The sequence below is a fragment of the Microchirus variegatus genome (genome assembly GCF_963457635.1).
Source record: "Microchirus variegatus genome assembly, chromosome: 10".
Taxonomy (NCBI): Eukaryota; Metazoa; Chordata; class Actinopteri; order Pleuronectiformes; family Soleidae; genus Microchirus; species Microchirus variegatus.
The window spans coordinates 11,951,673-11,976,728 of NC_139811.1; the positions used below are offsets into that span (position 1 = coordinate 11,951,673).

At 41.1% G+C, this 25,056-nt stretch overlaps 5 protein-coding genes across 6 annotated transcripts; 4 read left to right on the forward strand and 1 right to left on the reverse strand.

Moving 5' to 3' along the window:
• Positions 1-429: 429 nt before the first annotated feature.
• Positions 430-6,014, forward strand: atp6v0ca (ATPase H+ transporting V0 subunit ca). Its single transcript, XM_083896069.1, has 3 exons — positions 430-637; positions 4,345-4,528; positions 4,891-6,014. Exons 1-3 carry the CDS (start codon positions 559-561, stop codon positions 5,093-5,095), a joined length of 468 nt encoding a protein of 155 aa, XP_083752195.1. The 5' UTR covers positions 430-558; the 3' UTR covers positions 5,096-6,014.
• A 2,344-nt stretch (positions 6,015-8,358) lies between these two features.
• spsb3a (splA/ryanodine receptor domain and SOCS box containing 3a) lies at positions 8,359-13,903 on the forward strand. 2 transcript variants are annotated; one of them, XM_083896058.1, is made up of 7 exons: positions 8,359-8,497; positions 9,679-9,890; positions 10,261-10,441; positions 10,549-10,736; positions 10,852-10,954; positions 11,049-11,174; positions 11,569-13,903. In XM_083896058.1, the coding sequence occupies exons 2-7, from the start codon at positions 9,765-9,767 to the stop codon at positions 11,958-11,960; spliced, it is 1,116 nt and encodes a 371-aa protein (XP_083752184.1). In that variant the 5' UTR covers positions 8,359-8,497; positions 9,679-9,764; the 3' UTR covers positions 11,961-13,903. The 2 variants fall into 2 exon arrangements, with proteins under 2 accessions (XP_083752184.1, XP_083752185.1); XM_083896059.1 differs by lacking the exon at positions 8,359-8,497 and having other exon boundaries at positions 9,804-9,890; positions 10,266-10,441.
• Positions 13,904-14,299: 396 nt separating this feature from the next.
• Positions 14,300-16,791, forward strand: mrps34 (mitochondrial ribosomal protein S34). Its single transcript, XM_083896065.1, has 4 exons — positions 14,300-14,367; positions 15,243-15,604; positions 15,733-15,775; positions 16,381-16,791. The coding sequence occupies exons 2-4, from the start codon at positions 15,287-15,289 to the stop codon at positions 16,677-16,679; spliced, it is 660 nt and encodes a 219-aa protein (XP_083752191.1). The 5' UTR covers positions 14,300-14,367; positions 15,243-15,286; the 3' UTR covers positions 16,680-16,791.
• Positions 16,792-17,558: 767 nt separating this feature from the next.
• nme3 (NME/NM23 nucleoside diphosphate kinase 3) lies at positions 17,559-20,479 on the forward strand (the record flags this gene model as incomplete). The annotated part of the gene is made up of 5 exons (XM_083896068.1): positions 17,559-17,604; positions 18,939-19,069; positions 19,188-19,289; positions 19,433-19,545; positions 20,362-20,479. 5 exons carry the CDS (start codon positions 17,559-17,561, stop codon positions 20,477-20,479), a joined length of 510 nt encoding a protein of 169 aa, XP_083752194.1.
• A 1,965-nt stretch (positions 20,480-22,444) lies between these two features.
• mapk8ip3 (mitogen-activated protein kinase 8 interacting protein 3) lies at positions 22,445-24,139 on the reverse strand (the record flags this gene model as incomplete). Its single annotated transcript, XM_083896575.1, has 3 exons — positions 23,926-24,139; positions 23,121-23,267; positions 22,445-22,572 (listed from the first exon to the last, which is right to left on the reverse strand). The coding sequence occupies exons 1-3, from the start codon at positions 24,128-24,130 to the stop codon at positions 22,445-22,447; spliced, it is 480 nt and encodes a 159-aa protein (XP_083752701.1). The 5' UTR covers positions 24,131-24,139.
• Between the last annotated feature and the right edge of the window lie 917 nt (positions 24,140-25,056).

The following is a 25,056-nucleotide window of genomic DNA, read 5'->3' on the forward strand; positions in this document are numbered from 1 at the left end:
GTTTATTTGTTGTATGTTTCAAGTTAACGACAACAATGTGAAGAGACTCATTCGACTATTTAGACATAATAATTAGTACTATGAAGGCGTGAAGTGACGACGACTGACTAGCGTTTCAACCGCAGTCAGTGCACTTGCACCAGAACATACCATAATAACGCACGCTCTACTAACTCATTCACGGCATATTTTGTGGTGAATAAAACTGAGACGGAATGTGATGTTGGGACAAATCCTAGGACTCTATATGACGATGTGTGATACATTTGAAGGAGAAATAAACAAGTGGGTTTGGTATTTTAAGCCCGAGTGTGTCGAGCACCCCCGTGTCCCCACAAATGGACCCTTCCGAGGCGGTCGGTCACGTGACTTTTTCCGTTTCGCCATTTTCCTCTTGCAGACCCGGTGCTCTCGCTCGCTGACGGTTACGCTACAGTCATCACCTCCGAGCGCCTTTAACCTCCTCGCAGCCGACGGTGAGAAACGGGCAAGTCCTGAAAAAAAAAAACGAACAACGCCTGTCGTGCAGCTGTATCGCCCCCGAGAGAGAAGTGAAACATGTCGTCTGGCCAGGAGAGCCCGGAGTACTCGCCTTTCTTCGCTGTGATGGGAGCCTCTGCGGCCATGGTCTTCAGCGGTAACTACACCTCACTCCTCCGCCTGTCACCGTCTCACTGATGATAACATAACGACACATTATATGGATGCTGAAATATTGTATTGTATCATACAATACTGGTCATTGTGCGCCCGCTACGTTACGTAGGTCGGTCACGCACCTGCTACTGATGCGAGGCAGTGCAAGGTGTCCGCCGTCATTAAGCCGCTGACCACCCAGCCCTCACGCCGCCAGCACCGAGTCTGACCCCCCTTCTCTTCCCTTCTCTGACGATATTTGCTCGCATCTGCTGCTTGGTTTTGGTGACGCAGGCCCGTGCTGTGGTGGCATCTGTCATCATCGCCAATGACTTATTTTTGTTTTACGTCGCAGCAGCTATTCGATCATTTTTATCGGTTAAATATGTGTTTTATTTCTGCTCTGATATTGAATTCATCCAGCGCGTGTCAGCCCGTAAGATTTTTTTTAACCGTGTCGAAGGACAGCCAGGGCCTGCACGCGAGTCTGAGGGATTAAAGGGAAAATCCGTCCATTCAGTCATGAGCAGGGAGGCAGGGTACACCCTGTAGTGTGTGTCACAGAGGAAGTCTGAGAAGGTCCGACTCATTAGAGGCTGACAGGGATCTCCACCAGCATATGTTACACACAGGCCTGCTGTATTCTTACTTGATATTGATCAAGACCATGTTTTTATTTATTCAAGGTTAATCAGTCACGTTTTCTGGTCATTCCTTTTACCGATTATGTAATATTAGGAGTCAAATATTGGGTCAACTGTTTCATTCATTCATTTATCTGCTCATACAAGTATCGACATAGGAATCCCTTCACCCATTTTCAACGCCTTGTCCCCCATGAATGATGAGTGTCATTTAGCGATCAATTGTGTCGCTGATTTCATCACATAGTAATGACAGTTAGATAAATAGATGTTTGTTTGCATTTATCCTAAAACGGGGACGTTTTTGTGATACAGACACACAGTGTTAGGTAAAACTATTGAAACAAAAATGAAAGAAAATACACATTACAGTGAAATAAAAAAAAAATAATAAAAAAGATCATACACAGCTATAGAAAGAATGGACATGATGTATATATGAGGGGGAAAGGGGAGATATCTTTAATCATTATCTACATTTCAGAGCACATTGGCAGTTAGGATGCTGTTTTGCAGGAAGAAAAGGACAGCTGTCTCTGTAATTGGGAGCTCACTGCTGATTTGATGATGACATTTGGTAGCATTTTGTGTCGTCGTCCATCTAGTTACTTACTGACTGGGGTCTCAGTTTAGGGTAACTATCTGCAGAATAGTGATCCAATACCAGTGCTTCCTCCCAAGTATAACATCAGATATTAACATGCTGTGGTACAAAGACTGACCTCTTTTTAACCTGACATTATTGAGATGCATGTATATGCTAAGGCTACAAGGGCAAAACCATAAGGAAATAAAAGGCTCTTCTCTGTATTCCTTAGAAATATTAACTTCACAGATTACACAATTTTGAAAGCCTTTACGGCTATTTTTTCTGTTCTGGAATTGGATGATTAAAAAATAAATCAAATTAGTCTAGTGATGATGAATGACTCTGGATATAGCGGTATCCATTTCTTGTCAACATTGTAAAGTCTGTACAACCCTAAAAATTAGATGAGATAGAAAAACATGTCCTTGTCATTTCCTTCTGTTGGAAATGGTCAGGCTCTTGACTGAGAGGAAAAAATGCTTCTGTATAAACCTGTAAAAGCACCAGTGTCCCTGACTGAACAGGACATTTGACAAGAAAAGACATGCGTCAGCTTTACATTGGTAGAACACGCAGTTTGATCTTTCACGGCTGATTTTGCTGCAGGCAGCCTCACAACTCTGGTACACTTAGCATCGTGCGTGTGCGAGAGAGAAATCCAGATGCTGCCACCTCAGTCACACCGTGTTTGTAGATTGTCCTTCTAATATTATCGGTTTGCCTTTTTGCCAACTAAAGATTTAATTTTTTGCTCTATGACAAATCTTCAGCTTTGTAGGTCACCTCTCCTCACGTGACGAAGACGACGCTCTGATGCAGAGACTTTTATTTAATCACCCTTGCAAACAATTGGAGCTTATATCAGTAAAATCAAACAAACCGTTAGGCTCGCGGGAAAGTTATATAATCAGTGTGTACCGAAATATTGTGTTACTCTTAGTAAGAATGACTACTGCTCTCTATCTGTTAACCATAATTTTCTCATCATTGGAACACGGCAACTATTTTATAGAACGGTCATTTGAGCTTGTGCCAATATTTCAATAAAGTCTTCTTGCTGCTGTAGTGTCAAAACAGTTGTTTGTTTGTTCACACTGGAGCTGGTCTAGGATTTCAGAGGGTTTCAGTTGTACAAGGTGGAAGGCATGATTAACTATTTAGCGAAGGAGGTAGGAAAGATGATCCTTATTGAACATTTTATGCAACTCAATCGTGCATATCATATCTGAAGATGCTCTGGTCGTAGGTGTCATGTCCAACTGGTGCTCCAATGGCAGTGATCAATCTCTAGATGTCCACAATGTACTGTCTATATTCAGATTAGTCTTGTGCTGCAGTTCAATTATTAGAAACCATTTTGGGCTGTTTATTTACATGGAGTGTGTTCACAGTACTCCCTGAATGTGCCAACACACCCACAGCAGCCAGTGAGAAGCAGTGAAAGCTGTATTGTGTGATTATTATAATAATTCTCTCCTGCAGGGCTTGTATGCAATTGTGTGTTCAGTTTCTCGCCATGAAAGCCTCGTTTGGTAACCTGTAATTATTGTTCATGTAGATTGATTAATTCATGGCAACAATCCTGGCTTTGAACACTGTTAGCAGCAGATAATTCTCATTACATTGAGCTAAGATGCTGGTGAACCATCAAAGGGAAAGGACTTGATGGATGTGCTCTCTATTTGTCACTGCTGGTGAAATGTAGTTTGACCCCACATCACCTGATTTGAGCTGAATATAAAATAGGCATCTGAAATGGTCATGATTTCAAAATAAGAAATTTGTTGGTTAAAGCTATGCAATTTTATAAAGGCCAGTACTGCCACTAACTATAGAGTACAACAATAAAGTAACGCACCCAAAAAAATGATTATTGCAAAGCTACTCTTACTGTAGATTGTTTTAGACATATCTACAATTGCAGTACCCACATCTCTGGCTTCAACTGACTCAGCATCGTGGCACATTGCCTCACTTATCCTCTCTCTATTGGCATGCAGAAGTGGCTCATTTAGTGATATATCTGTCACATTTATAGCACACACTGCATACCCTGCTGCCCTTAGAACGTCACCTGCCAAGTTTGAAGCCTGTCAAATGACCCGTGGAACAGTTCTGAGATCAGCAGACTGACAGATGGACGTTCCTTGAATTAATAGATGGGTGGATTTACGCTCCTGTCACATCTGTGATGTCACATTTTAATTTAAAAACGTTGATATTTTAGAACGGTGTCCCTCGCTGGCCGAGTATCTTGGGCTTTGACTGACTCAGCACTCACACTTAATCGTATATTGTATATAAAATTACCCAACTCGCTGTAATTGTGTTAATTCTGTTTTAGCGTAAATTATTTATTAAGAGAATGAGAAATGGTTGGGCAAACATTTTAACTGTTTAATCATTCTGAGTAATGATTTGAGACACATCGATCTGAGCAGATGAATAAACACAAACTTGCCTCTCTCCCTTCAGCATTAGGAGCAGCGTATGGGACGGCAAAGAGCGGCACCGGGATCGCCGCCATGTCCGTGATGCGGCCAGAGCTCATCATGAAGTCCATCATCCCCGTGGTCATGGCTGGTATCATTGCCATCTACGGGCTAGTGGTGGCTGTGCTGATAGCAAACAACATCTCTGAAAGAATCAACCTCTACAAGTAAGATGAACCTCTAATAATAGCACAGCGTGTTTCATATTTGTGTGTTTGCAAACAATGTAATTGCACAAGCTCCAAACCCAGTTGCAGTGTCTTGCATTTCAGTAATGCAAAGGTAATAGTAAAAATAATATTTGTGTTGCTTAGTGAAAACACTGTGATGGTGTTTTACAAGGGAAAGAGAATTGTACTTTTATAGATTTTTACTTTCACAGCAGTTTTACAGGCAGGGTAATGTCCTTTAATTACCTCACAATACAATATTATGTTTCTGTACAACTTTCCCTCTGACTTGTGGGCTTGGCTGTGCTTTTACTATATTTTGATGTTACACTGACCGTATTTTGTTCCCTCTTCAACAGGAGTTTCCTGCATCTTGGTGCTGGTCTGAGTGTGGGCCTGAGTGGTCTGGCAGCCGGGTTTGCCATTGGAATTGTGGGCGATGCGGGGGTTCGAGGCACTGCCCAGCAGCCCCGGCTTTTCGTGGGCATGATCTTGATCCTGATCTTTGCTGAGGTGCTGGGGCTTTACGGCCTTATCGTGGCCCTCATTCTCTCCACAAAATAAGTGTCTGCATCAAACACCACATCTCATTCATTCCACATTAAAGCAGCAAGAACAAATAGGAGATTTTCACCTACTTCCATTACACCCTGTGGGTCTGACAGGATGGGATGGCAACAAAAACATGTTGGCAGTCGACTTTGACTGCTCTCTCCTCAGTAGATGTGATCTATCCATAATGTTTAAAGCCATCCAGTTGTGTCAGGTCCTTTGTGTACAGAATGGGCATGATGATGTATTGGTTGTTGTGGGATGATGTGTGGACAGTCTGCCTGATTTGTTGTCTGATCTTAATCTGTACAGTGATCCAGAGTCCCTCCACCCTTGTAAATGTAGTAACCAGTCTGTGCTGTGAGTGTGAGTATAAATGTTTACCTCTCTGCCCACCCCCCTCCTTTTGGTTTTTGTTTTATGTTGGTGGTTTTGATTGTAATTCTCTGTTTTGAAACTGCTGAAAATTGTGCACATTAGTATTTTATTTTTTTCCATGTTCATTTTTGGGGACCATGTTTGAATCAGGAGCTGTCGAGGCATAAATTTGTCACTATTTATGGAAAGATATGAAGATATTGACTTCATGAATCTGTCTAAATGGAATATTGTTAATATCAAATATCCTATATACATAAAAATACATATAAATTATCTGTGTATAGTTAGATTATTGCACTGTGGGTAATTGTTAAAAGTGCTTGGAATTCCTCTGGATGTAGTGTGATTATTAATGGAGGATGTCCACATGTTAACTTGGAGCTGACTGTGACTGTGTGTATGTGTGTGTGAGTGAGTGTGAGAGAGTTACCCGAGTGCAGAATGCGTGTAAGTGAATTTTATGTTCAATATGACATTCTCAATCACTGGTATTGTTTACCTGTAGTGCTGCTGTCTTTTTGTTTCTTGTTAAAAGGTCACTGTTCAGCCATGCCTGTCAGATTTCCAAATAAAACTCAACCTCCTCCAGAACATCGTCAGCCTTTTTATGTCTGATGTCAAAGTTTAACAGCTGTTTTTGGTCCAAAGGTGCAGTTACTCAAATGACTTTTTACCTTTGTTATTGTTGATGCCATAAACCCTCTGTGATGACAAATAAGACATTGTCCCAGTAGATGCTTCCATGCTGTGAAACATAAGGAAGATCCCGTTAAGGATGGTAGAAAACCTGATTTTCCAGATTGGTGATGCATTCTATGAGCTTTATTGTTCAGGTCATGGGATTCAACAGCACTTTTTTTTCAGTGAGTAGGAAGCTGGAAAACATGAACTGCCTCCGGAACGGCTTATTTGGATCTGGAGCCAACTGTTGATCACTGGCGAGAAGGACTGATGCTAATATTTATGTCGATGGACACTGACGGCAGTGCTAAAGCATCTGTACTTTTGGCTAAAGCACGTACAGTATTCTGTATCCACGCAATCTCGCTTACCTGATGCCGTTTACAGGTGGTAACTAGTGGTAACTTGAACCTCTCAAGTTATTTAACTAATTCATTCAAGTTTAATGAAATAGTTCCTCATATATCTGTTCTAGCACATTGCAGTTAAGAATTTGCTGTGTCTGCACATGCAACTATTAGTTATAGTGAATTTGTCCTCTGCATTTAATCCATCCTTTTTTTTTCAGTAGTAGCAAGGCACTCAATCCCCCATCTCGTCCGTCCCAGGATTGAACCAGCAACCTTCCAGTTATGAGCTCAATTCCTTTCATCTTGGCCATGGGCCTTAATCGTCTCCTTATTAATTTAATGGATGCCTGTTAGTGGTGGTGGATTTCTTTAAAATATGGAGAAATATCATCAGAAAATTGTACCTTAAGTATCAGTCTTCTGATTTCGGCTTCTCCCTTTAGGGGTTGCCACAGCGGATCATCTGCCTCCATCTCACCCTACTCCTCATGTCCTCTGTTACATCAGCTGCCCTCATGTCTTCCTTCTCAACATCCATGAACCTTTTCTTTGGTCTTCCTCTTTTCCTCCTGCCCAGCAGCTCCCTCTTCAAAGTATAAATTATCCTACATTTAACTGTTAGACTATATATAGCATTTTGCATGTGTTCCATTTTCACAGCTGTAGCTTCAGTAATGCAGCAAAGCAACAGAGAACAATCCAGTCACAAGATAAGAGTGAGGGGTCATAAGATTGTTAATGTGGCAGGATGGACTTTGCAAATGGTTTTATTCCACTTATGTGTTTACTTCTTTTGCTTTCCATGTTTACTTCATTGTTGCTCTCATAAACAGTTAAGAGGGTAGACCTGTTTGGAAATGAAAGCAGCTGAGTGGCATGGGGCCCCAAGGGTGAACTACTTTTTACAACTCAAACAGGTGTGGCACAATTTTAAACTATAATTCCAAACTATGTTACATTTTACCTGCTTATTATAGATTCATATAGCACCATTTTTATATTCAAAATGGTTTTAGTGGCATAAAATCAACCGATATATACTGATATTGCTGTTATTGTGTGTATTGTTTATTGTGAATGCAGAAGTTTGAGTTATTTTCGCAGTGCTGAATATGTACTTTTACTCGGCTAGAGTATATAAATAATTCTGCACCCTTGCATAAATGAACCTGAGTCACATGTGGTGGTGGAGAATGGCAAGAGTTTGAAGGAGTCACTGAAAACTTGCCATACTCAGTCACATGTATTTCATTTAATAGTTGTAAAAATTAGATACATGCAACCCATTTACAACAAATAGTTTTTTATTTGAATGTAGTGTTTAAATAGTATGTCTTATGCATTTACAATAATTAGTGCAATACCTTATTTTTGCTGATATACATTAATTCACAACCACTTTTTATGTTCAGCACATTGATATCTGCTTTTGTGCTGGATATCAGGCATTTGTACTGATATCCAGCGGTTTTGGATAAATTTCAAGGTAAACGTCCCATATTCACACTTTTTAATCTAAAAAGTATTACATTTGAGACGTAATAAAAACATTTTCCATATTCCAGACATATTTACTGTACAGTTTTAGAGACATTTCAAATTAAATGTCCCATGTTTGCACTTTTTAATCCAAACATTACCAAATTATTTTGGGTAAAGTACTTTTAAACCTGACATTTATGCTAGTTTGTTATGTCTTGGTGTATTTTACAAGACATTTGACAATTACAGCAATGCTGTTTGAAATTCCGTAATTTTATGGGTGATTGTTTTTTTCTGTTTGTTTTCTGTCGCGCAGACCTGGCAACCCTGGTGCTGACGTTAGCTCGCACTGCGAATGTTTACGCTCAGACTCATGTAAAGTAGGTCATGGAGGGGCGACACTTAGCCTGTCTCTCATTCAACTGTCCACTGTCACATAAGCTACTGTAGGTGTCTTCGAGCAGGAGCAGCATCTTTGTGGGAATCTGTATTTTGCGAGCTGGTTGTGAAAAACGCGCAGGTAATGTTAATGCTCCCATTTCATCTAAGGCGAGCAGCTGTAGCATGCTAAGGAAAGCTAACTTACTAGCTACTCTATGTGAGTTATTCCACCTTCGACCAGGTCTTTCCACATTCGATTTGGTGCATGAACCGTGGACGCATGTTAACCAGCGACACGTAGCAGTGCACTCGGCTATATATACACACATGCAGCCTGTCGTCTGAACTGAAATGTGATGCCACTGACCTTGTTATTTGCCGTGTTAGCCTGTTATAGCCGGCCACCGCTATGCACTTCAGCGGGGTAGCTGCTCTTGTCAGCCAGGCTACATAGCCAGAACGAGCTAGCTAGCTTTTGATCAATCAGTGATGAAGTGCAGGTGTAGTAGAAACTACAGGTGGGGTTTTTTGCTTTTTCCTTGCAACTTCTCGATTTTTTTCCCCAGCCAAGTGGCGCATCACTTACATTTGAATTTCCTGACATGTAGGTCTCCGCAGTCCAGCTGTATCGGCTCATAGTTTAGTCGTTTGTCACATTTTTTCACGGAAAACCTGAAAAGCTTCGACGCGTAAGATTTGAAGACCGCTGGAGAATCCACATTTTCTAAATATTGTCTCGGTAGTACTTCTTCTTAAGCCACTATTTTCCGATACCGGCACAGGTTCGTGAATGTACTGTATCCAGGCACTGTTGCGCTCATGGTTTTATGAAAGAGACATTACAGAGTAGGGATGCACGATATTGGACCTTTTGCCGATATATAAGTTTTTCCATGCACCCACATGCAGAGGCCAATTAGTCCCTTTTGGTATGAAATTTGCACTTTCATTTGCATTTGCATGTTGCAACCAACTAATCCTCCTAACCCCCACTGTGGTGTGTTTGTCTATATCTGCCAATACTGATATCTTGTCAATATTAATGTGCAACCCTCGTACCATTACTTACATAGTATAGCAGGTGCAAGATACAATAAAATAAAATTAACTTGGAGAAAAGGAATAAATGATTATGTCATGATAAATGTGTTTTTATGGCTGGGTATCAGATTTCCCTAGTATCACCTAATATCGAAACTGTGTCGTCACGCGATATTAAATTTTCCAGTACTGAATGAGCTCATTCCAAAACATCCCATCATAATACAAAGGTCTGTGGTGTCTGTGCCTCTCATAAACATGTCCTTTGTTGTCTTTCAGCAGCTGGACTGATGCTCCTCTTTCAACATTTTGCCTAAACCTGAACTGACTGTGTCAGGTTACTTTCTACGCCGTGAGTTGATACCATGTCTCGACGAAGCAGGAACAGTCGTGCTTGGAGATACGTCTGGGGAGGGATTCGGCGGGATGCTGATGCCCGGGCGCTTGTGCTGGCCTCTGAAACTGAAGAATGGAACTATGAACGCCTAGAGGTAATCACGCGGCTGCATCTGAACAGTTTTGAAGTGTTACATCATGTATGCTTCTGTTTGTGTCATGTGATACCAATTGACTACTGCAAGATTCACCTCAGGGACTCTTGTTTACCAATAGCCTGTAGTTTGTCAATGGCCATTATTAGCACAGTTTGTTCATACTCATCTGATGCCGGAGGCTTATGGTTAAGTTGTTTACATGCTTTGTATCAAGTTAAATAACTCTTCCACAGAAGGGAATGTGTTAGAATGTGCACAACAACCAGTTTCTTTGTAATAGCCTATTATTCAAAAGCAGTTCCTCTTTTTTAAACTCACTATTTCACTATTCACTATTCACTATTTCGATCTGAAATTTGTTCCCAAGTACAGTGATTCCGACTCAGAGGCAGACTTTTCAGCAGTGATGGTGCCTCCAGTTCCCAGTGCGGTGCCTGTGACCGGAGAGTCCTACTGTGGCTGCGATTCCCAGGCTGAGACCAGCTACAACCCTCGCCTGCGAGGTTTCCACCAAGTGAAAGACTGCCATTGTGGAGAGGATGACCAAGGTACACAACCACTCCTGCGCTTGTTTGTTGGCTATTATCAGGTTAAGTAATCTAAAACTACATTTCTGATGTCATTGACCTGAAATTAATAATTTTTAATGTTGTAGAATTTGACTGGGTCTGGGATGTCAACAGCCGATCGACGGCAACATTGCTGAGCTGCGACAATCGCAAAGTGAACTTCCATTCTGAATACAGCTGTGGCACAGCTGCGATCCGTGGATCCAAAGAGCTGGCTGAAGGGCAGCACTTTTGGGAAATCAAGATGACATCCCCAGTGTATGGCACAGACATGGTGAACCTCTATTCCTTAACTCTCTCATTAGGCATTTCCTAAAAAAATACCACAACATTATGTCTAAAACAAGGGCTTTACTGAGTAGACGCTCAAGTTGTTTATTTATGAACAGATGGTCGGCATTGGTACTTCTGATGTCAACCTCGACAAATACAGACACACGTTCTGCAGCCTACTGGGAAAAGATGCAGACAGCTGGGGTCTCTCTTACACTGGTAAGACCAACACAACAAACACTGTAACGCAACAAAGACTGATTGTAATGATTCTCATGTGAGTAAAGCATCATTGGTCACCATATTGTTTCAGGTTTGTTGCACCATAAAGGAGACAAGATGAACTTCTCCTCTCGGTTCGGACAGGGGTCCATTATCGGCGTCCATCTAGACACGTGGCATGGCACACTTACTTTCTTCAAGAATCGAAAGTGTATAGGTTAGTATTGACAAGCAGCTGACACTGTCCACATCAGACTGCCCGTTTTTGGATATTGTAAATGCACGTTCCAGTTCTTTGATACCACTTATGGTGCTTGTACTGGTGTAACATTACTCACTGGGTGTGGGATGTCAACAGCCAATCAGTTTGAAGAATGTGTCCACACATGCAATTAATTGTTTAGAAAGGATTCTATGTGGTAGGCTTGGGATGATATGAGAATCTGATGATATGATTACTGCATGCAAAAATGTCACTGTATCATGATTATTGCAAATATAGCTGTGAAATGTCACTTCCTTCTGCTATATCATCATATTTTTTTTACAAACAAGTGTTGAAATGGGATATGACACGTAAACATGACATTTTGTCTCCTGTCTCAATCTAGGTGTTGCAGCCACAGAGCTACAGAATAAGAAGTTTTATCCGATGGCCTGCTCCACTGCAGCGAAAAGCAGCATGAAGGTAATCAGATCCTGCTCGGCACCCACCTCGCTGCTCTACCTTTGCTGTGCTCGCCTCCGCCAGCTGATGCCAGACTGTATAGACACCCTAGATGTATTGCCATTGCCGCCCGGTCTTCGTCAGTTACTCCACCATAAACTGGGTTGGGTGCTCAGTCTCAACTGTGGCGCCACAGAAGACACTCCAGATGGGCCTGAACGTCCCTCAGAATCACCCGTCCCGCCCTTGGCTGGACCGTCGTCCTCTGAGAGCGATTCAGAGGGTTGTACGTCTGACCCTGAAGCCTGTCAGAGGAAAAGATGCCGCTGGACTTGACTGGCGAGATTGAATCCTACCTCCTCTGAAACACTGGCCGAGGTTACTGTCCTACGGCTTCTAATGTAGTGTTGCTCCATCTGCTTCAAGCTTTCCTCAGCATCACTGTTTTGTGGTGTTGGAATGAGTAACGAGGTTCATTGAAGCAGAGACGGTGGTGAGTAGATGGTGAACTGTGACAGCAGAAATTCGGCCTTCACATTTTATTACTGTGATCTTCTCTTAAATGCCATTAACTTGTCTTCATGCTCATAATTCACTCAAAAACACCAGCTTCAGTAATAAGTGAAAAGATGGTGTTTAGTTCGCAACATCTTTTTGTTTCTTTTTCGATATTGATCAGTGGCGATTATATTAATTATGCAGGAATTATTGAGTAAATTGTACAGTGAGACACTGAACTAATGTATGGCCAGAATTTGGTCATCATCATCATCGCATATTTGCAAAAAAAAGAGAGACCGTAAAGGTATAGTCTGTGTGTTTTACTATGTATGCAAATAACCTATATTGTTTTCAACCTCAATGTGATCCATGCATTATCACAGGAATCTGTTACCTGTTAAACTGGCATCTCTTGATTTTATGTTCAGTTTCCAAAGTGAGAATCGGTTGGTATTATGTCTTTCTTACCTGCAGGTCAAGCTCTTGAACTGTGAAATTACTCAACACAGGACATGTAAGCACTTTACAGCTTTTGGTGAATCATCTCCAAACAACTGAAACACATCGAATTGTCGATCACATTAACGATAAACATTATGAGATGAGTATACTATTTAACATTAATGGCCACATCAAGCTTTCACCAGCTTTTCAAAAGTCTGCATTAGCAAAGTCATGCTTGTTGTTTAAATACAAATGATTGATTTCCTCTTTCTAAAGGATGTAACCAGTGTATGTTGTCCTTTAACTGAGATGAGACCTCTACACCTTTTATGTAACTTTTTATTGCTGTTATATCTTTGTAGTCTTTTTTTAAAGAAACATTTGTTTATTTGATTGACAAAAGATTTCAACAGTTTTAATGTTAATTTTTTTCCTCTGAAATGTTTATGCAACTGTTTTTTATTTTCAATGCTTTGGTCAGACAGTTTCCTCAACAGCTGCACTTAATTCTCAATCACTCACCGCAGCACATAGCATAATTATAGAAAATATATATAATGGTAATATGTGGGGTAAAAAACATGATTTAAATTTCCTTCAATACTTTTTGGTAATGACAACTAGTAGTCAACAACATTTCTCTGGATGTTTTGAAATCTCTGGTGAAACTTGTAATGAAATATAAAAAAATTTTGCTGTCACAGCGGAGTGGTTTACACCAATTTAAATCACGAGTGAGTAGGGTTAGATATTCAGTATAAGTATTTGTTTAAACCTCTTCAGACTGCCAAACCATGAGCATAAGCATAATAATAGTGTTGAATCTACAGTTTGCCAACTGCTGCATCAATCACACGTCTGATCATGTTCACTCCTCAAGGTCTTGGTTTTTGGTAGATATTAACCATTTAAGGTCATATGCAATACAGGAGTTTTCTGTAAAGATGGTTTTCAGGAGGAACTAGTGTGTTGGGTTCCATTAAAAGACACACTGGCACAACAATCGAGGCGATGGTCCCAGAGGATCACGAGTAGTGAAAGTACACATATTCTGTCCTGTTGTGTTGTAAATGATCAGAACCTCCTTTCTGTAGATCCATTAATGTAACCACAATGGTTAGATATAGTCGAGCAGATCTTTCTCTGTCTTCACATTGATGCATCGGAGCACTTTGACTTGCTGATATACTGTAAATTTGAGAATTGTAAGTGTTTCTATGCTCTATGTCATATTAACAATACTGTATGTGAAGGCCTTTACTGGTCGTCTTTTTTTTTTCTGTATAAACGATCAGCATGATTTTCTGCTGAAAATAAAATGAATGCTAAATATGCACAGTGGACTGGATTCCGCAGACTTAATTAATACAGTTACTCCTCATGCTGACAGAGCAGTACAGTGCAAATATTAATTTACTGATTGACACAATAACCAATCAAATCACTTCAACACCTCTTATAACACAGAATTCGAAGCATATACTTACCTCTGGAATTTATTGTTATTGAACTTGCTGAAAGGCCTGCCCTTTATGTTACACCATTATTTGGTGAGACAATATGGCAACCGTTTTCAGACATAAAGAAAACAAAAGGATATAACATGTATACAGATTGTGTACTGATATTATTTAAATGACACTGAGAATCATCGCAGTGTGTTAAAAAAAATAAGTAGCACAAGTAAAAGCGGAACTGAAGTACGCCACCGTTTTACACGGAACTTTTTGCGGTCGGACCATACGCGTGCCTCTTGCGGAGGTCAAGTGAAGCTTGGACACACGTCAGGTTCATTCAGGTATTTAACAGACATATAATTGTAAATAGTAATTGTTGTAGATAGTTTAGCAGATGTTTACCAAAACCAATCCGGTGATTCAGTTTACGGTGTGATGTTGTGACTTTTCTTTACACTCAAACGTCAGCTAATGGCTAGCTGGAGTTAGCGTTGTCACAGTAGGACTGTCAATGGCCCGAACTTAATGTTTTTTATTTGAATCCTCACATAGTTAATCATATTTACTAATATGACGATTCATATTATATGATTCAATTGTTATGTCGCCATATACTGCAGGTCTACAGTTCAAATTATGGAATACAGTATGACAACAAATATAATGCCAAAAAGAGTGTTGTTATGATTACTAAAACTACGGAGCATCAGAAGTAAATTTTCCCCTCTTTTTTTCTCTTAGGTCACATCATCGCGATTGACTTATGTGATGATGATGATATTCAGCATAAGTTTTGTGACTTATATGCTCAAGCGAATGTGCTAAATATGTACAAATGAAATACTACACTCCATTTTATACTGCTCACACATGAATAAGATTAAGCTGGCATATAATAATCCACTTAGAATCTTGTTGAAGTATCCAATATGTTTGTGACGTCCAATGTTCTCTTAACTGAGTTTTCAGCAAGAGCTGCACCAACACAAACTTTAATTTGATTTGTGAATTTCAGTTTAATACTGTAATAGATTTAAAATGTGATGGGGCATTATCACATGTTTCTATCATAATAACTACTGTATTCATACATGCATTGTGCATTCAGTGCAGGCACACTTTCACATTGGGAAAGACCAAAATCCTCACTGATTTCCTCTGTAACCAGTAGAATGATGATCATAATGTGTTCATTCATACATTTACATTTCTGCAGAACAATCCAGTGTCGTTGAGCAGCTTCAGTGAAGTCACGCAGTCATGGCGAAGAAAAAGCGGCTCCGGCTCATCGCAGAAATGGCTCGGAAGATCCGGGCGTACAGAGAGCTCAAGTCCAGGCCTCGGGAATCTCAGAAGTATGCCCTGGACTATGATACGATGAAGCGGCCTTTCACAGGGAAGATGCTGCCAGTACTGGCCTGGCAGGATGTACGCAGGGAGAGCCGCCTCTTTTCCCTGCTGTCGTGCATGAGGTTGTTCGGAGTGGGCCGCCTCTTCACCCGCAAGTCCTGGGTGGAGGACCACCCTGAGCCCAGCTACTGGCAAATCACCAAAGTCAAGGTGGACTACACAGCTGAGGTGAGAGTCGGTCACACACATCCATTTCATTGCAGCTGACGTGAAGTCTGAAGATTTTTATTGTCGCGATAAGTGTAATGATTTATGTGTACTCTAATCAAGTACAACTGATTTCTTTTGGTTTGTAGAACATGGATCACGGTAAAGCCTGGGGTGTCCTCACTTACAAAGGTAAGACTTGACCGTGTAATGTGGTTAAGGCCGTTTTAAAAAACATTCATTAAAATACTGAGAGGAGGAGATGTGTGATTTTTCTACAGCTTGGTTTAATTTTTAATTTGGATCTATCACATGAAATGTGCCATCCTGTTTCCGAGGATGTTCTAAACTACATTAATACAATTTTAAGGTCCAGTGTGTAAGATTTAGTGGCATCTAATGTATTTGCATGTATTATATTTGCATAAAATCTGATTGTTTTAGCCAAAGATATTTTTAAGTTCACAATCTTCACATTCAAACACCTCTAGTTTATTCCCGTCAATTCCCATTGAAGGTTCCATCTTTGAAAATTCACCGAATTCCACTTGTCTACTTGGGCACAAGATGGCAGCCTCCGTAAACCAAGGCCATTGTCTATGTCATATTTTCAGGTTTTTATTTTAAAGTGATTATCGGCTTTTACAAACATACAGTACTTATAGGTAGTATTATTCAATTTCTGTCAATTAACACCCCTCTTACAAAAAAGTATTTGCACACATGTCATCAGAAACAATATGTAATATTTATACTGTAAACAAAGTGAGAACTTGGTTGTGTTTTGTGCTTGGCAGGAAAACAGGAGACGGAGGTCAAAGAGATGGATAAGGTCATGTATCATGACTGGCGCTTGATTCCTAAACACATGGAACAACAGTTCAAGGATTTTGAGCCACTTCCTGAGCCACCAGTGCGCTATGTCCCGTACCCACCACTGCTGCGCGCCATGCTGCTCGCTCAGCACAAGAAAGCAACAGGCAGGGAACTGACAGAAGAGCCCATCTTACCTTTAGAGAGGGACATCCGGCTCAACAAAGAATATTTCCAAAAGCAGGAACAAGAGAGGCAAAGGAAAGAGGGGACAGCAGTGTGATTTCAGAATGTGGTTCTCTAATCTTGAACATTTTGGACCAAATCAGTGTTGAAAGAAGTGGTCAGCATTTTCTGTCCAACCACACTTGACACTGTCAACTCAAAGTCCTGGACTCAAATGAATTCTCTGATGTTTTCTGCTGTTGTGCTATGTGTGTAATGTGAATTTGTGTGAAGTAATAAATCTGAAAAAAGAAAGTTACTTTAATGCAACATTTTTCCATCAAACACCATAGGTTTCTATCAGTCCTCACTACACAAGGCTCTAAAAGACAGAGAATGTGGTGGTTAAGAAGGAAAGATCTGGGTGGATGATTGTTTGCAGCAGGACATCTGATGAAGTCAGCGGAAGTTTCCTTGGATACAGACTTATTAACTAAAGGAGGGTTTGAACCTGCACTAAAAGGACAGCTGAAGAGACAGTATATTTTAAAAGTTACAAGATGATGGGCTCATGGATGATGAAAACTGAGCAAAACACCAGGGTACATAGTGTTATCTCTATTTTCTGTAAAGAAATTGCACATTAACATGGACAAATTTAACAAATACATGTATAAAGTAAATATCCAATTATATCTGTCACAAGTCATAAATACTGTACTATTTTTAAGACACTTTTTTTTGGCAAAAATGACATGTAAAGTTTTTAAAATTCACATTCCTTTCCATTGCTTTAATAGAAGTCAAAGGAAAGCAGCTACAATGATACACACCCCAATCCGGAAGGTGGCGGTAGAGGACTTACAAGCAGTTACCAATCAGTGAAGATGGGGAGGAGACAAAGAAGAAGCTTGCAGCTGATTGGCTGAACATACGTACGTATTTACGTCCTCCTCGCCTTACAACGTTGTCAGTTCTCCTCCGTCCAGCGGTGACAATGATCTGTCTGTTTCTGTCTGTGTTCGCGTACGTCTTCCACTCAGGTTGGTGATACAGGCGTTTACAGCGCTACCTCATCCGCCATTATGTGCCTCTTCTTTCTGTGTTTAACTGGACAATGTGCTCACAGTGTCCGCCGCGTGAGAGCGGGAGCCGGCAGAGGGAGCAGCAATGGAGGCACGAAACCTTCATTAACTAATGGAAAAAAAACAAACCCCGTGCAGTTAGTGTGAGTTAGTGTGACTAATATAACACACAGACTGTGTTCTAGCATGCGGCCTTAGTGGCTCACACAATAACTACTGTTAGTTACTAATCTACTAGCAGCGGAGTTGCTGGATAGTCACTTGATTCATTATCCTATTATTAGCTGGAGTGAGCGCTGATTGGCTGCTGCAGGAGGTCACGTCGAGAACTTTATAAAGTTGAACAAGTTGGGTGGTTGGTTTCAACGCGCACGTATTTGTAGATTTATAAAGCAACAGTGCACATTAATGGACTGATAAGTACTCGTATGCAAGGTTATAGCTAAAGCTCATTTCCATCTTCAGTCCCTCAGCAGCCAATAACATAAAATAACACAACACAATGTAACAATCACAGTAAAAATGTTAAATATTGGAGTGTAGAATAAAAAGAGGAGATGTGAAAGGAGATTTAAATGCAGAGAGTATTAGGAGACAATGTCTAACAGTCCAACATCAAGACGTGAATTGATGATAATCTGTGCAAATTTGGATATCGATATATCCATCGATAAGTACATACACTACATGTACTTACACCGATCACAAACAAAAGATTTCTGAGTGCCAAAATAACAATTAATAGAGGCCATAATGTATCTCCAACTCCTGTGTCCTGTGTTTTTCTCCATGGACTTGTCATATGATCTCTGTCAGTATTCAATATTTTATACAACCACACTTCAATAAACCGATCCAGTCCTTTTCTGTGATTAGTGACACCTGAGTCAAATTATTTGCTGTGGAAAAAGCCTACAAAGACGGGAGAAGGTTTATGGCTCAGTACTAACACATGGTAAACACAGTTTTTGGAGGTGCATGTCATTCTGCTCGATGAGTTTTTCCCTCCAGTTGCAGACTGTGAGCAGAATAAACTCAGTATGTAACTGGCTGTTGCGCAGCACGGGTCACATACTCACAAATGCAAAGGTAGAGTTTATCTGTGTCATCTGTCTGTTCACGTCACTTCACCACCACTGAATCATTCACATGACAGATCTCCTGTGCACCGTCTCTATGTTGCATGTAAGCTACTCTAGCTTGTGTGTGTGGCGCGGTGACACTTTGCAGTTCAAACAAGTTCCTTTTTCCTCCTTTTATTCGTGTCTGCTGTGTGTGATCTCTGCTTCTAGGTTGGACCGGTGTGAATGAACGCACCTTCATCGCCATAAAACCTGATGGCGTACAACGGAGGCTGGTGGGCGAAATCGTGCAGCGTTTCGAGAAGAAAGGGTTCAAGCTGGTGGGAATGAAGCTCGTGCAGGTGTGTGGGATGTGGGCAGAGACCCAGTTTCCCCTGAGAATTACACAAGTTTACGCAATTATCAAAGATTTACTTATTTAAAAAAAATATGTTTGTCATTTGTGTGTTTGAATGTCAGGCAACTGAGGGTCTTCTTAAGGAACATTACGCAGAACTGAGGAGCAAACCTTTTTTCGGCGGACTGATAACCTACATGAGCTCAGGACCAGTTGTTGCCATGGTGAGGACTAATGAGGCAGAGACATGTGACACACGGATCACGTGACTGATCTGTAGAGTTTGTGTGCCGTGACCACCGCTTTGTAAGATCATTCGTTGTTTTTGCACAAAAGTAATGAACGTTTCTGCCTTTTTCCTCTTCAGGTGTGGCAGGGTTTGGACGTGGTTAAGATGGCACGCAAGATGTTGGGAGAGACCAACCCCGCAGACTCGCTGCCAGGAACCATCCGAGGGGATTACTGCGTGGAAGTGGGCAGGTCAGACTTGATTCTCTTCTGAAGAAAATTATAGCCTTTTATCTAAGTCCGCTGTCCTTTCTGAAGATTTAACCCACTCTAAAGAGTAAAAGGCCAGATTTAGGCCCCGATCTGGCCCTTCTGACAAGCGTGTGTACCTTTCTGATTTAAGGCTGATTTGAACAGATAATCTATCCTATCCTATGATCCTATAGTCAAATCAAATCAAATGTATTTATATATCTCACAATTACAAAACACAGTTTGTCTCACGGGGCTTTCACAGGCTTGGTAACATCCTCTGTCCTTAGACCCTCGACCAGGGTAAGGAAAAACTACCAGGGGGAAAAAACCCTTATAGCAGGGAAAAAGAAAGAGGTAGAAACCTTAGGGAGAACCACAGGTGAGGGGTCCACTCCCTGGACGGACAATGGCGATTGAAGTGGCGATTATGTCTCGAAAAAGTCTTAAAAAGGTGTTGAAATTAACTTCAGTATCCTTGTATATACCCTGTATAAAGAGCTGCTGTAACAGTCAAATTAATGGCAGTATGCACGTTATCATGTGTTAAAGAAGAGTGGCGTCTTAATTATTCATGCTGCCTTCAAGTGTTGACGTCTTATCTGAAAAGGAAGTGGGGAAAAAACAATGTCAGTGTGTGGTCGTCCCTGCAGTTTCGTAATAAACAACTAATTCACTGATGATTCATGAGGGTAATTCTTAGCGTCAGGTGTTTCAGATATGTCATGGGTATCAAATCAGTGTTCTTACAATGATTTATCATAACTTCAATTTTTACTGTACTGTTAATGTCCACGTGGGGGCTCTGTGTTGCAGGAACGTGATCCACGGCAGCGACTCTGTGGAGAGCGCTCAGAGGGAAATCTCTCTGTGGTTTCATGAGAATGAGCTCCAGTGCTGGGAAGACACTCACAGCCACTGGATCTACAACTGATTGGTCCACAGTCTCTGCAGGCAAACCAGCGTTTGTTTGTTTGTTTTTTATGACAAAATGGACCACAATACGTCGTACTTTAGAAAATAGCTTGTAGCCACATGAGAGCTGCTGAGGCATTGGCTTCCTCTTGTGTCGTTTCATACATTTAAACTACATGATGTACATTTTAGAAAAAGAATGATAACATTTTGTGCTACATGACCAATTACTTGACTTTATACGGTGTCTCTCGCTACAGTTTTCATTGTAGTTTTTTGTAGAACACGAGCTCATGTTTACAGTTCTTCAGCAATAAGCTTCGTTTCCATGCTATAGCGATCGACACGATTCACCACAATTGACCAAATAAAGGGTAATCTTTGAGGTACAGAACACTATTACTAGTATTCAGGTGGAATTGCACAAAACCTCAAACTGAGTTACCAGTTTGTTCCGTTTTCACTTGAATTTTTTAAAGTGGAGAAATTAAGATTTCGACAAATTCAGATACCATAATTGCCTTTTTGCACATAAACAAGTTTAAATTCAAATTCTGTGATGTAAAAACTTCCCATCACCTGCTACTTGAAGAGTCCAGGTTTTTACATTTGACGTGTAATCGGTTTCCTGCTTTAATTGTGCTGAATGTTTGCTAAGAAAATGTATTTATTAGAGTGTACTTTTTCCATCATCTGGTCACATTCATACTTTTATAAAACCCGTACTGATGTTGAAAGGATTGTGTTGTCAAAGTTTGTAAAGTGAAACGCACACACGGATAATGATTTTCAGCACACAAATATGTTTAATATTTAATCCACACATAAAGATCAATGCATGAAGTATCATACTGAACATAGAGAGGATGAGCTTCAGTGTGTTTTTGGAGATTTACAATAATCCCTGTACACGTTCCGACGACACGCCCACCCGCTTCACACCAAACCGTCCGATCCACAGCCAGTCGGATGAGAGAAATTAGTCGACTCGAACCCTCGGCGTCACCCGTGCAATTCAAAGCGTTATGTGCACATGTTTGGACCGCATTGACGTGAGTCGCCTGCTCATTCACGTTAAGCTGCTTCAGCCATTTTGGGCTCAATAACCGCACTGTGACGAGGAAACACAGTCTTTTATCAGGACGCTTTTTTTTTAAACCGAGATGAGATGAGATCACAGCCTAAAGAACCCAGACGTTTAAGCTTAATTTGACATGTATCCATTTTGACCCCCCCCCCCCTATGTGATTTATACCAACTTCTTTTAAACACATTGCCAAAGTTTGAACAAACACAAAGACACAGGGGGGGAAACGATCACTGTAAACTCGGTGCCAAAACTTAAGATTCCTGTGTGTGTCCTAGCACCTGATACCTGTATCCACCAACTCCAGGATCCAGGATCTGTATTGTGCTATGAATAAATAATGATGGGTTGGCTGTTGTAGGAGAAACCAGACAGATTTTCAGTGGAAATGCACGACAGCATTGCCCTTCACTTCTTTTCTTGACACAGTTTCATGTTGGGGCTTCTGCTCTTAGCCCCCTCTCTAAGAGGAGGTGAAGGTTTCAGAGATGACGGACAAAATGGAGAAAGGAGGAGGGGGGGTAACTAACTCTGGAGTAGATGCAGGGTGACTTGGGGTAAATACAGAGTGTGCTTACAGGGGCATTGATACACAGGAGTTGGGGGTCGTTATGCGGAGTGGGTTACAATGTCCTGGGTGGGACAGGATGGCAGGCAGATTAATAAGGTCAGAGGATGTTTGTACTTACAAGGCATTTAAGTTACAAAGGTGATGGGGCAGGAGGGAATATAATAGTTACAAGGTACAATACACCGCTTAGAGGGTTATTTTAGAGCCAAGAGGGGAATTTTACTTGATCGGGGATAATTACAAGTTTTGGGTGGCTGGAAGCTTTTTTGGGGGGCCAGGAGGAAGAGGAGGTGGGTGGGTGTGGGGCTTTAATGCAGTTCTTGGTGTCACTCAGGTACATAAGACACCTGCCAGACAATGATGTGACTCCGCTCGGCTTTGCTCAAAGCGGGTTTTATCTGCGCGACGACCACGCTGCTTTCTCCTTCCTCCGTCTCATCGTCCTCTCCGTCACCTGGGGAGAAGAAAACGCACAATATAGACACAAGAGGAGTTGTTTATTTGTTATTTTAAAATGAGTCAAACTCTCAGTGTGTCATTTCTGTTGTTTGTTCTTTTTTTTAATTTAGGGAAACCTTCCTAGCATTCGGACCTAGTGGGGAATCGAAATGACAACCCTCCAGTTACAAGCCTTTCCACTTGGCCATGGACTGTAGTGAGGGGGTTATCTCAATCTCAATAGCAAGATCTAATTTGTCCTAAAATGTCCTTAAAATGCAACAGACCGTTATCTTTAAGAGAAATGGATTCACATGGATTTCCATTGGTTTTTATGAGCGTTGGAAATGTTTGGCTCAACAAAATCACCACTCAACAAAATGTAGAACTTTAGTCTCGTCATCGTGACACTTTCAGACACGTTACACGATATATTTTTGAAAAGAAAAGCTGCAAAATAACGCTCACTTGCACCGTTAGCTGTTAAACCCTTATGCACAAGAGTCAGGTTCATGGGCATAAATATATACTGTATATATATATATATATATAAAAATCACTCACCTATACGGAAGTCGATGTATCCCTCTCCTCCACTCAGCACCAGCACGTTGTGAACACTTTGGGCCTCCGTCTCTGCAGGCACAGTGGAGCCCTGTCCCTCTGACGGACTGTCCAGAACGCTGCCGTTAAGGGTGGCCAGAACGTTGCCTGTTGTTCGCACACAAGAAAAGAAAAGAGGTTACAGTTACATGCAGTGTGTTTAACAGGGTGCAGGTATAAACAGAGGCGATTCTAGAGTCTGTAGGGGCCCTAAGCAAAAATTCCCAGGGGGGCCCCTCCAACCAGTGTTCATCACCATTATGTTATAAATAATCTGACACCAATGAAAAATGTATGAATTCAAAATAAAAAAATTTTCTTGAAATTAATGAAATAACATGGAAAAACCTTGTAATTAAAAAGTATGTTATAATATAAGATAGCTTTACACGGGTTAACGTGAGGTGGGGCCCCTTTAGGGAGGTTTCCTACTGAGATGTCATTGAAAATCGTCCATTGTTTTTTTAAGGGGGACTGGGATGTGGCTGGTCACTGCACATTTCAGTAAATCAGCCCTCAGGCTCTGAGTGTCGGGGGCCCCCTATCAGCTCGGGGCCCCAAGCAGTTGCCTGCTTTGCCTGTTCACAAGCTGCGCCCCTTAGTATAAACTGAGCACACAGTAAATATCTCATTTCACTCATGAAAAACAGCAAACAAGGACATCTTCATCTTCTGTAACCGTGAGTAACTGTGTGACTTGAAGTTAAAGTAATAAGATTCAGAGCAAAGGCAGTGAAGATAAAGTATCTAGTGACTGTATACGTACCAGGTACAGAGACGAAGAACTTGACGGCGTCTCGGTGTCCGTGGAAACAGAGCTGAGCCTGAGCCATGGAGCAGTACGGGATGAAGCTGCCGGTGCTCTTCTCGGAGCCGTCGTCGCCGTACACGCGGATGACTCCGCCGGAGGACGTTGGCGATACCTTATTGGCTGAGAAAGTCCAGGTGTGAGAAACTGACAATGCAGCCATTTGTTTGTTTTTTTTACTATAAGTAAAGTATAGTAAGTATAAGTAATACATTAAACACATTCACACAAAATCCAAATTTGCCCACAGAACATAAATGAAAAAAACCCACTGAGAGCAACTCAAAAAGGTTTGAGGCAGCTAAAGCAGCAATTTGCATGCAATGAGTCTGATATTGTATAAACAGCATCTTTTAGTCGTCAACAGCATGCAACGCAAACCAATCATAACTATAACATTTTATGGTTTGTGCACAGAATTCTCTTGGTGGTCCTCAACAGTTTCAGCGGGTGAAGGCGGGTAAGGAGAGGTGTGGAACCCAACGACAGGAGGTCAGGAGTTGCTCCAACTTACCCCTCAAACCCAGGAGCTGTCCTCGGTGAAGGACCACCGCTACAGGAGGAGGAGGAGGAGGAGGAGGTGAGGAGGAGGTGAGCAGAGGAGAAAGACGACAGTAACAGCAATAGTTAGAACACAGACCGTGTGGAGGAGGTGAAACCGATGAGGGAAGAAAAGGTCGGAGGGGAAAAAAAAAGTCAGGGGTTTGTCGGAAGATAAAGTGAAGAGGAAAACAACAGTTAGACAACGCCACGCTGTGTTTTTCATAGACTTCTGACTCATCACTTCAGATGTTTGTGTTTATTTCACTTAGATATCATTTGGTTATAAATTAGTTTGTACCGTGTATGAAAGAACATCTTAGATTTTAGAAAAATTCAGGTTCTTATTTGTTTTTTTTAAAGCCAGGGTTTAATTTGTTCAACGTCTCAGTTTACAGTAAAAATGTGAAATGACCACATTATATCTCAATATTTTTGTGGATTTCTGACGATAACGATAATTAGATCTTAATTGTTCAAGTCGTTAGTTGATGTCAAAGTCAAAAACGGTTACTACATTCAAATTCAAAATACCGAGGTCTTTTAGGT

Bases quoted from the DNA above. Each gene is read 5' to 3' on its own strand.
- atp6v0ca (XM_083896069.1), top strand. From the start codon at position 559: ATGTCGTCTGGCCAGGAGAGCCCGGAGTACTCGCCTTTCTTCGCTGTG. The intron at 638-4,344 runs GTAACTACACCT...CTCTCCCTTCAG, and splicing joins TGCGGCCATGGTCTTCAGCG to CATTAGGAGCAGCGTATGGG. The intron at 4,529-4,890 runs GTAAGATGAACC...CCTCTTCAACAG, and splicing joins GAAAGAATCAACCTCTACAA to GAGTTTCCTGCATCTTGGTG.
- spsb3a (XM_083896058.1), top strand. From the start codon at position 9,765: ATGTCTCGACGAAGCAGGAACAGTCGTGCTTGGAGATACGTCTGGGGA. The intron at 9,891-10,260 runs GTAATCACGCGG...TTTGTTCCCAAG, and splicing joins GGAACTATGAACGCCTAGAG to TACAGTGATTCCGACTCAGA. The intron at 10,442-10,548 runs GTACACAACCAC...TTAATGTTGTAG, and splicing joins TTGTGGAGAGGATGACCAAG to AATTTGACTGGGTCTGGGAT.
- mrps34 (XM_083896065.1), top strand. From the start codon at position 15,287: ATGGCGAAGAAAAAGCGGCTCCGGCTCATCGCAGAAATGGCTCGGAAG. The intron at 15,605-15,732 runs GTGAGAGTCGGT...TTTGGTTTGTAG, and splicing joins AGGTGGACTACACAGCTGAG to AACATGGATCACGGTAAAGC. The intron at 15,776-16,380 runs GTAAGACTTGAC...TGTGCTTGGCAG, and splicing joins GGGTGTCCTCACTTACAAAG to GAAAACAGGAGACGGAGGTC.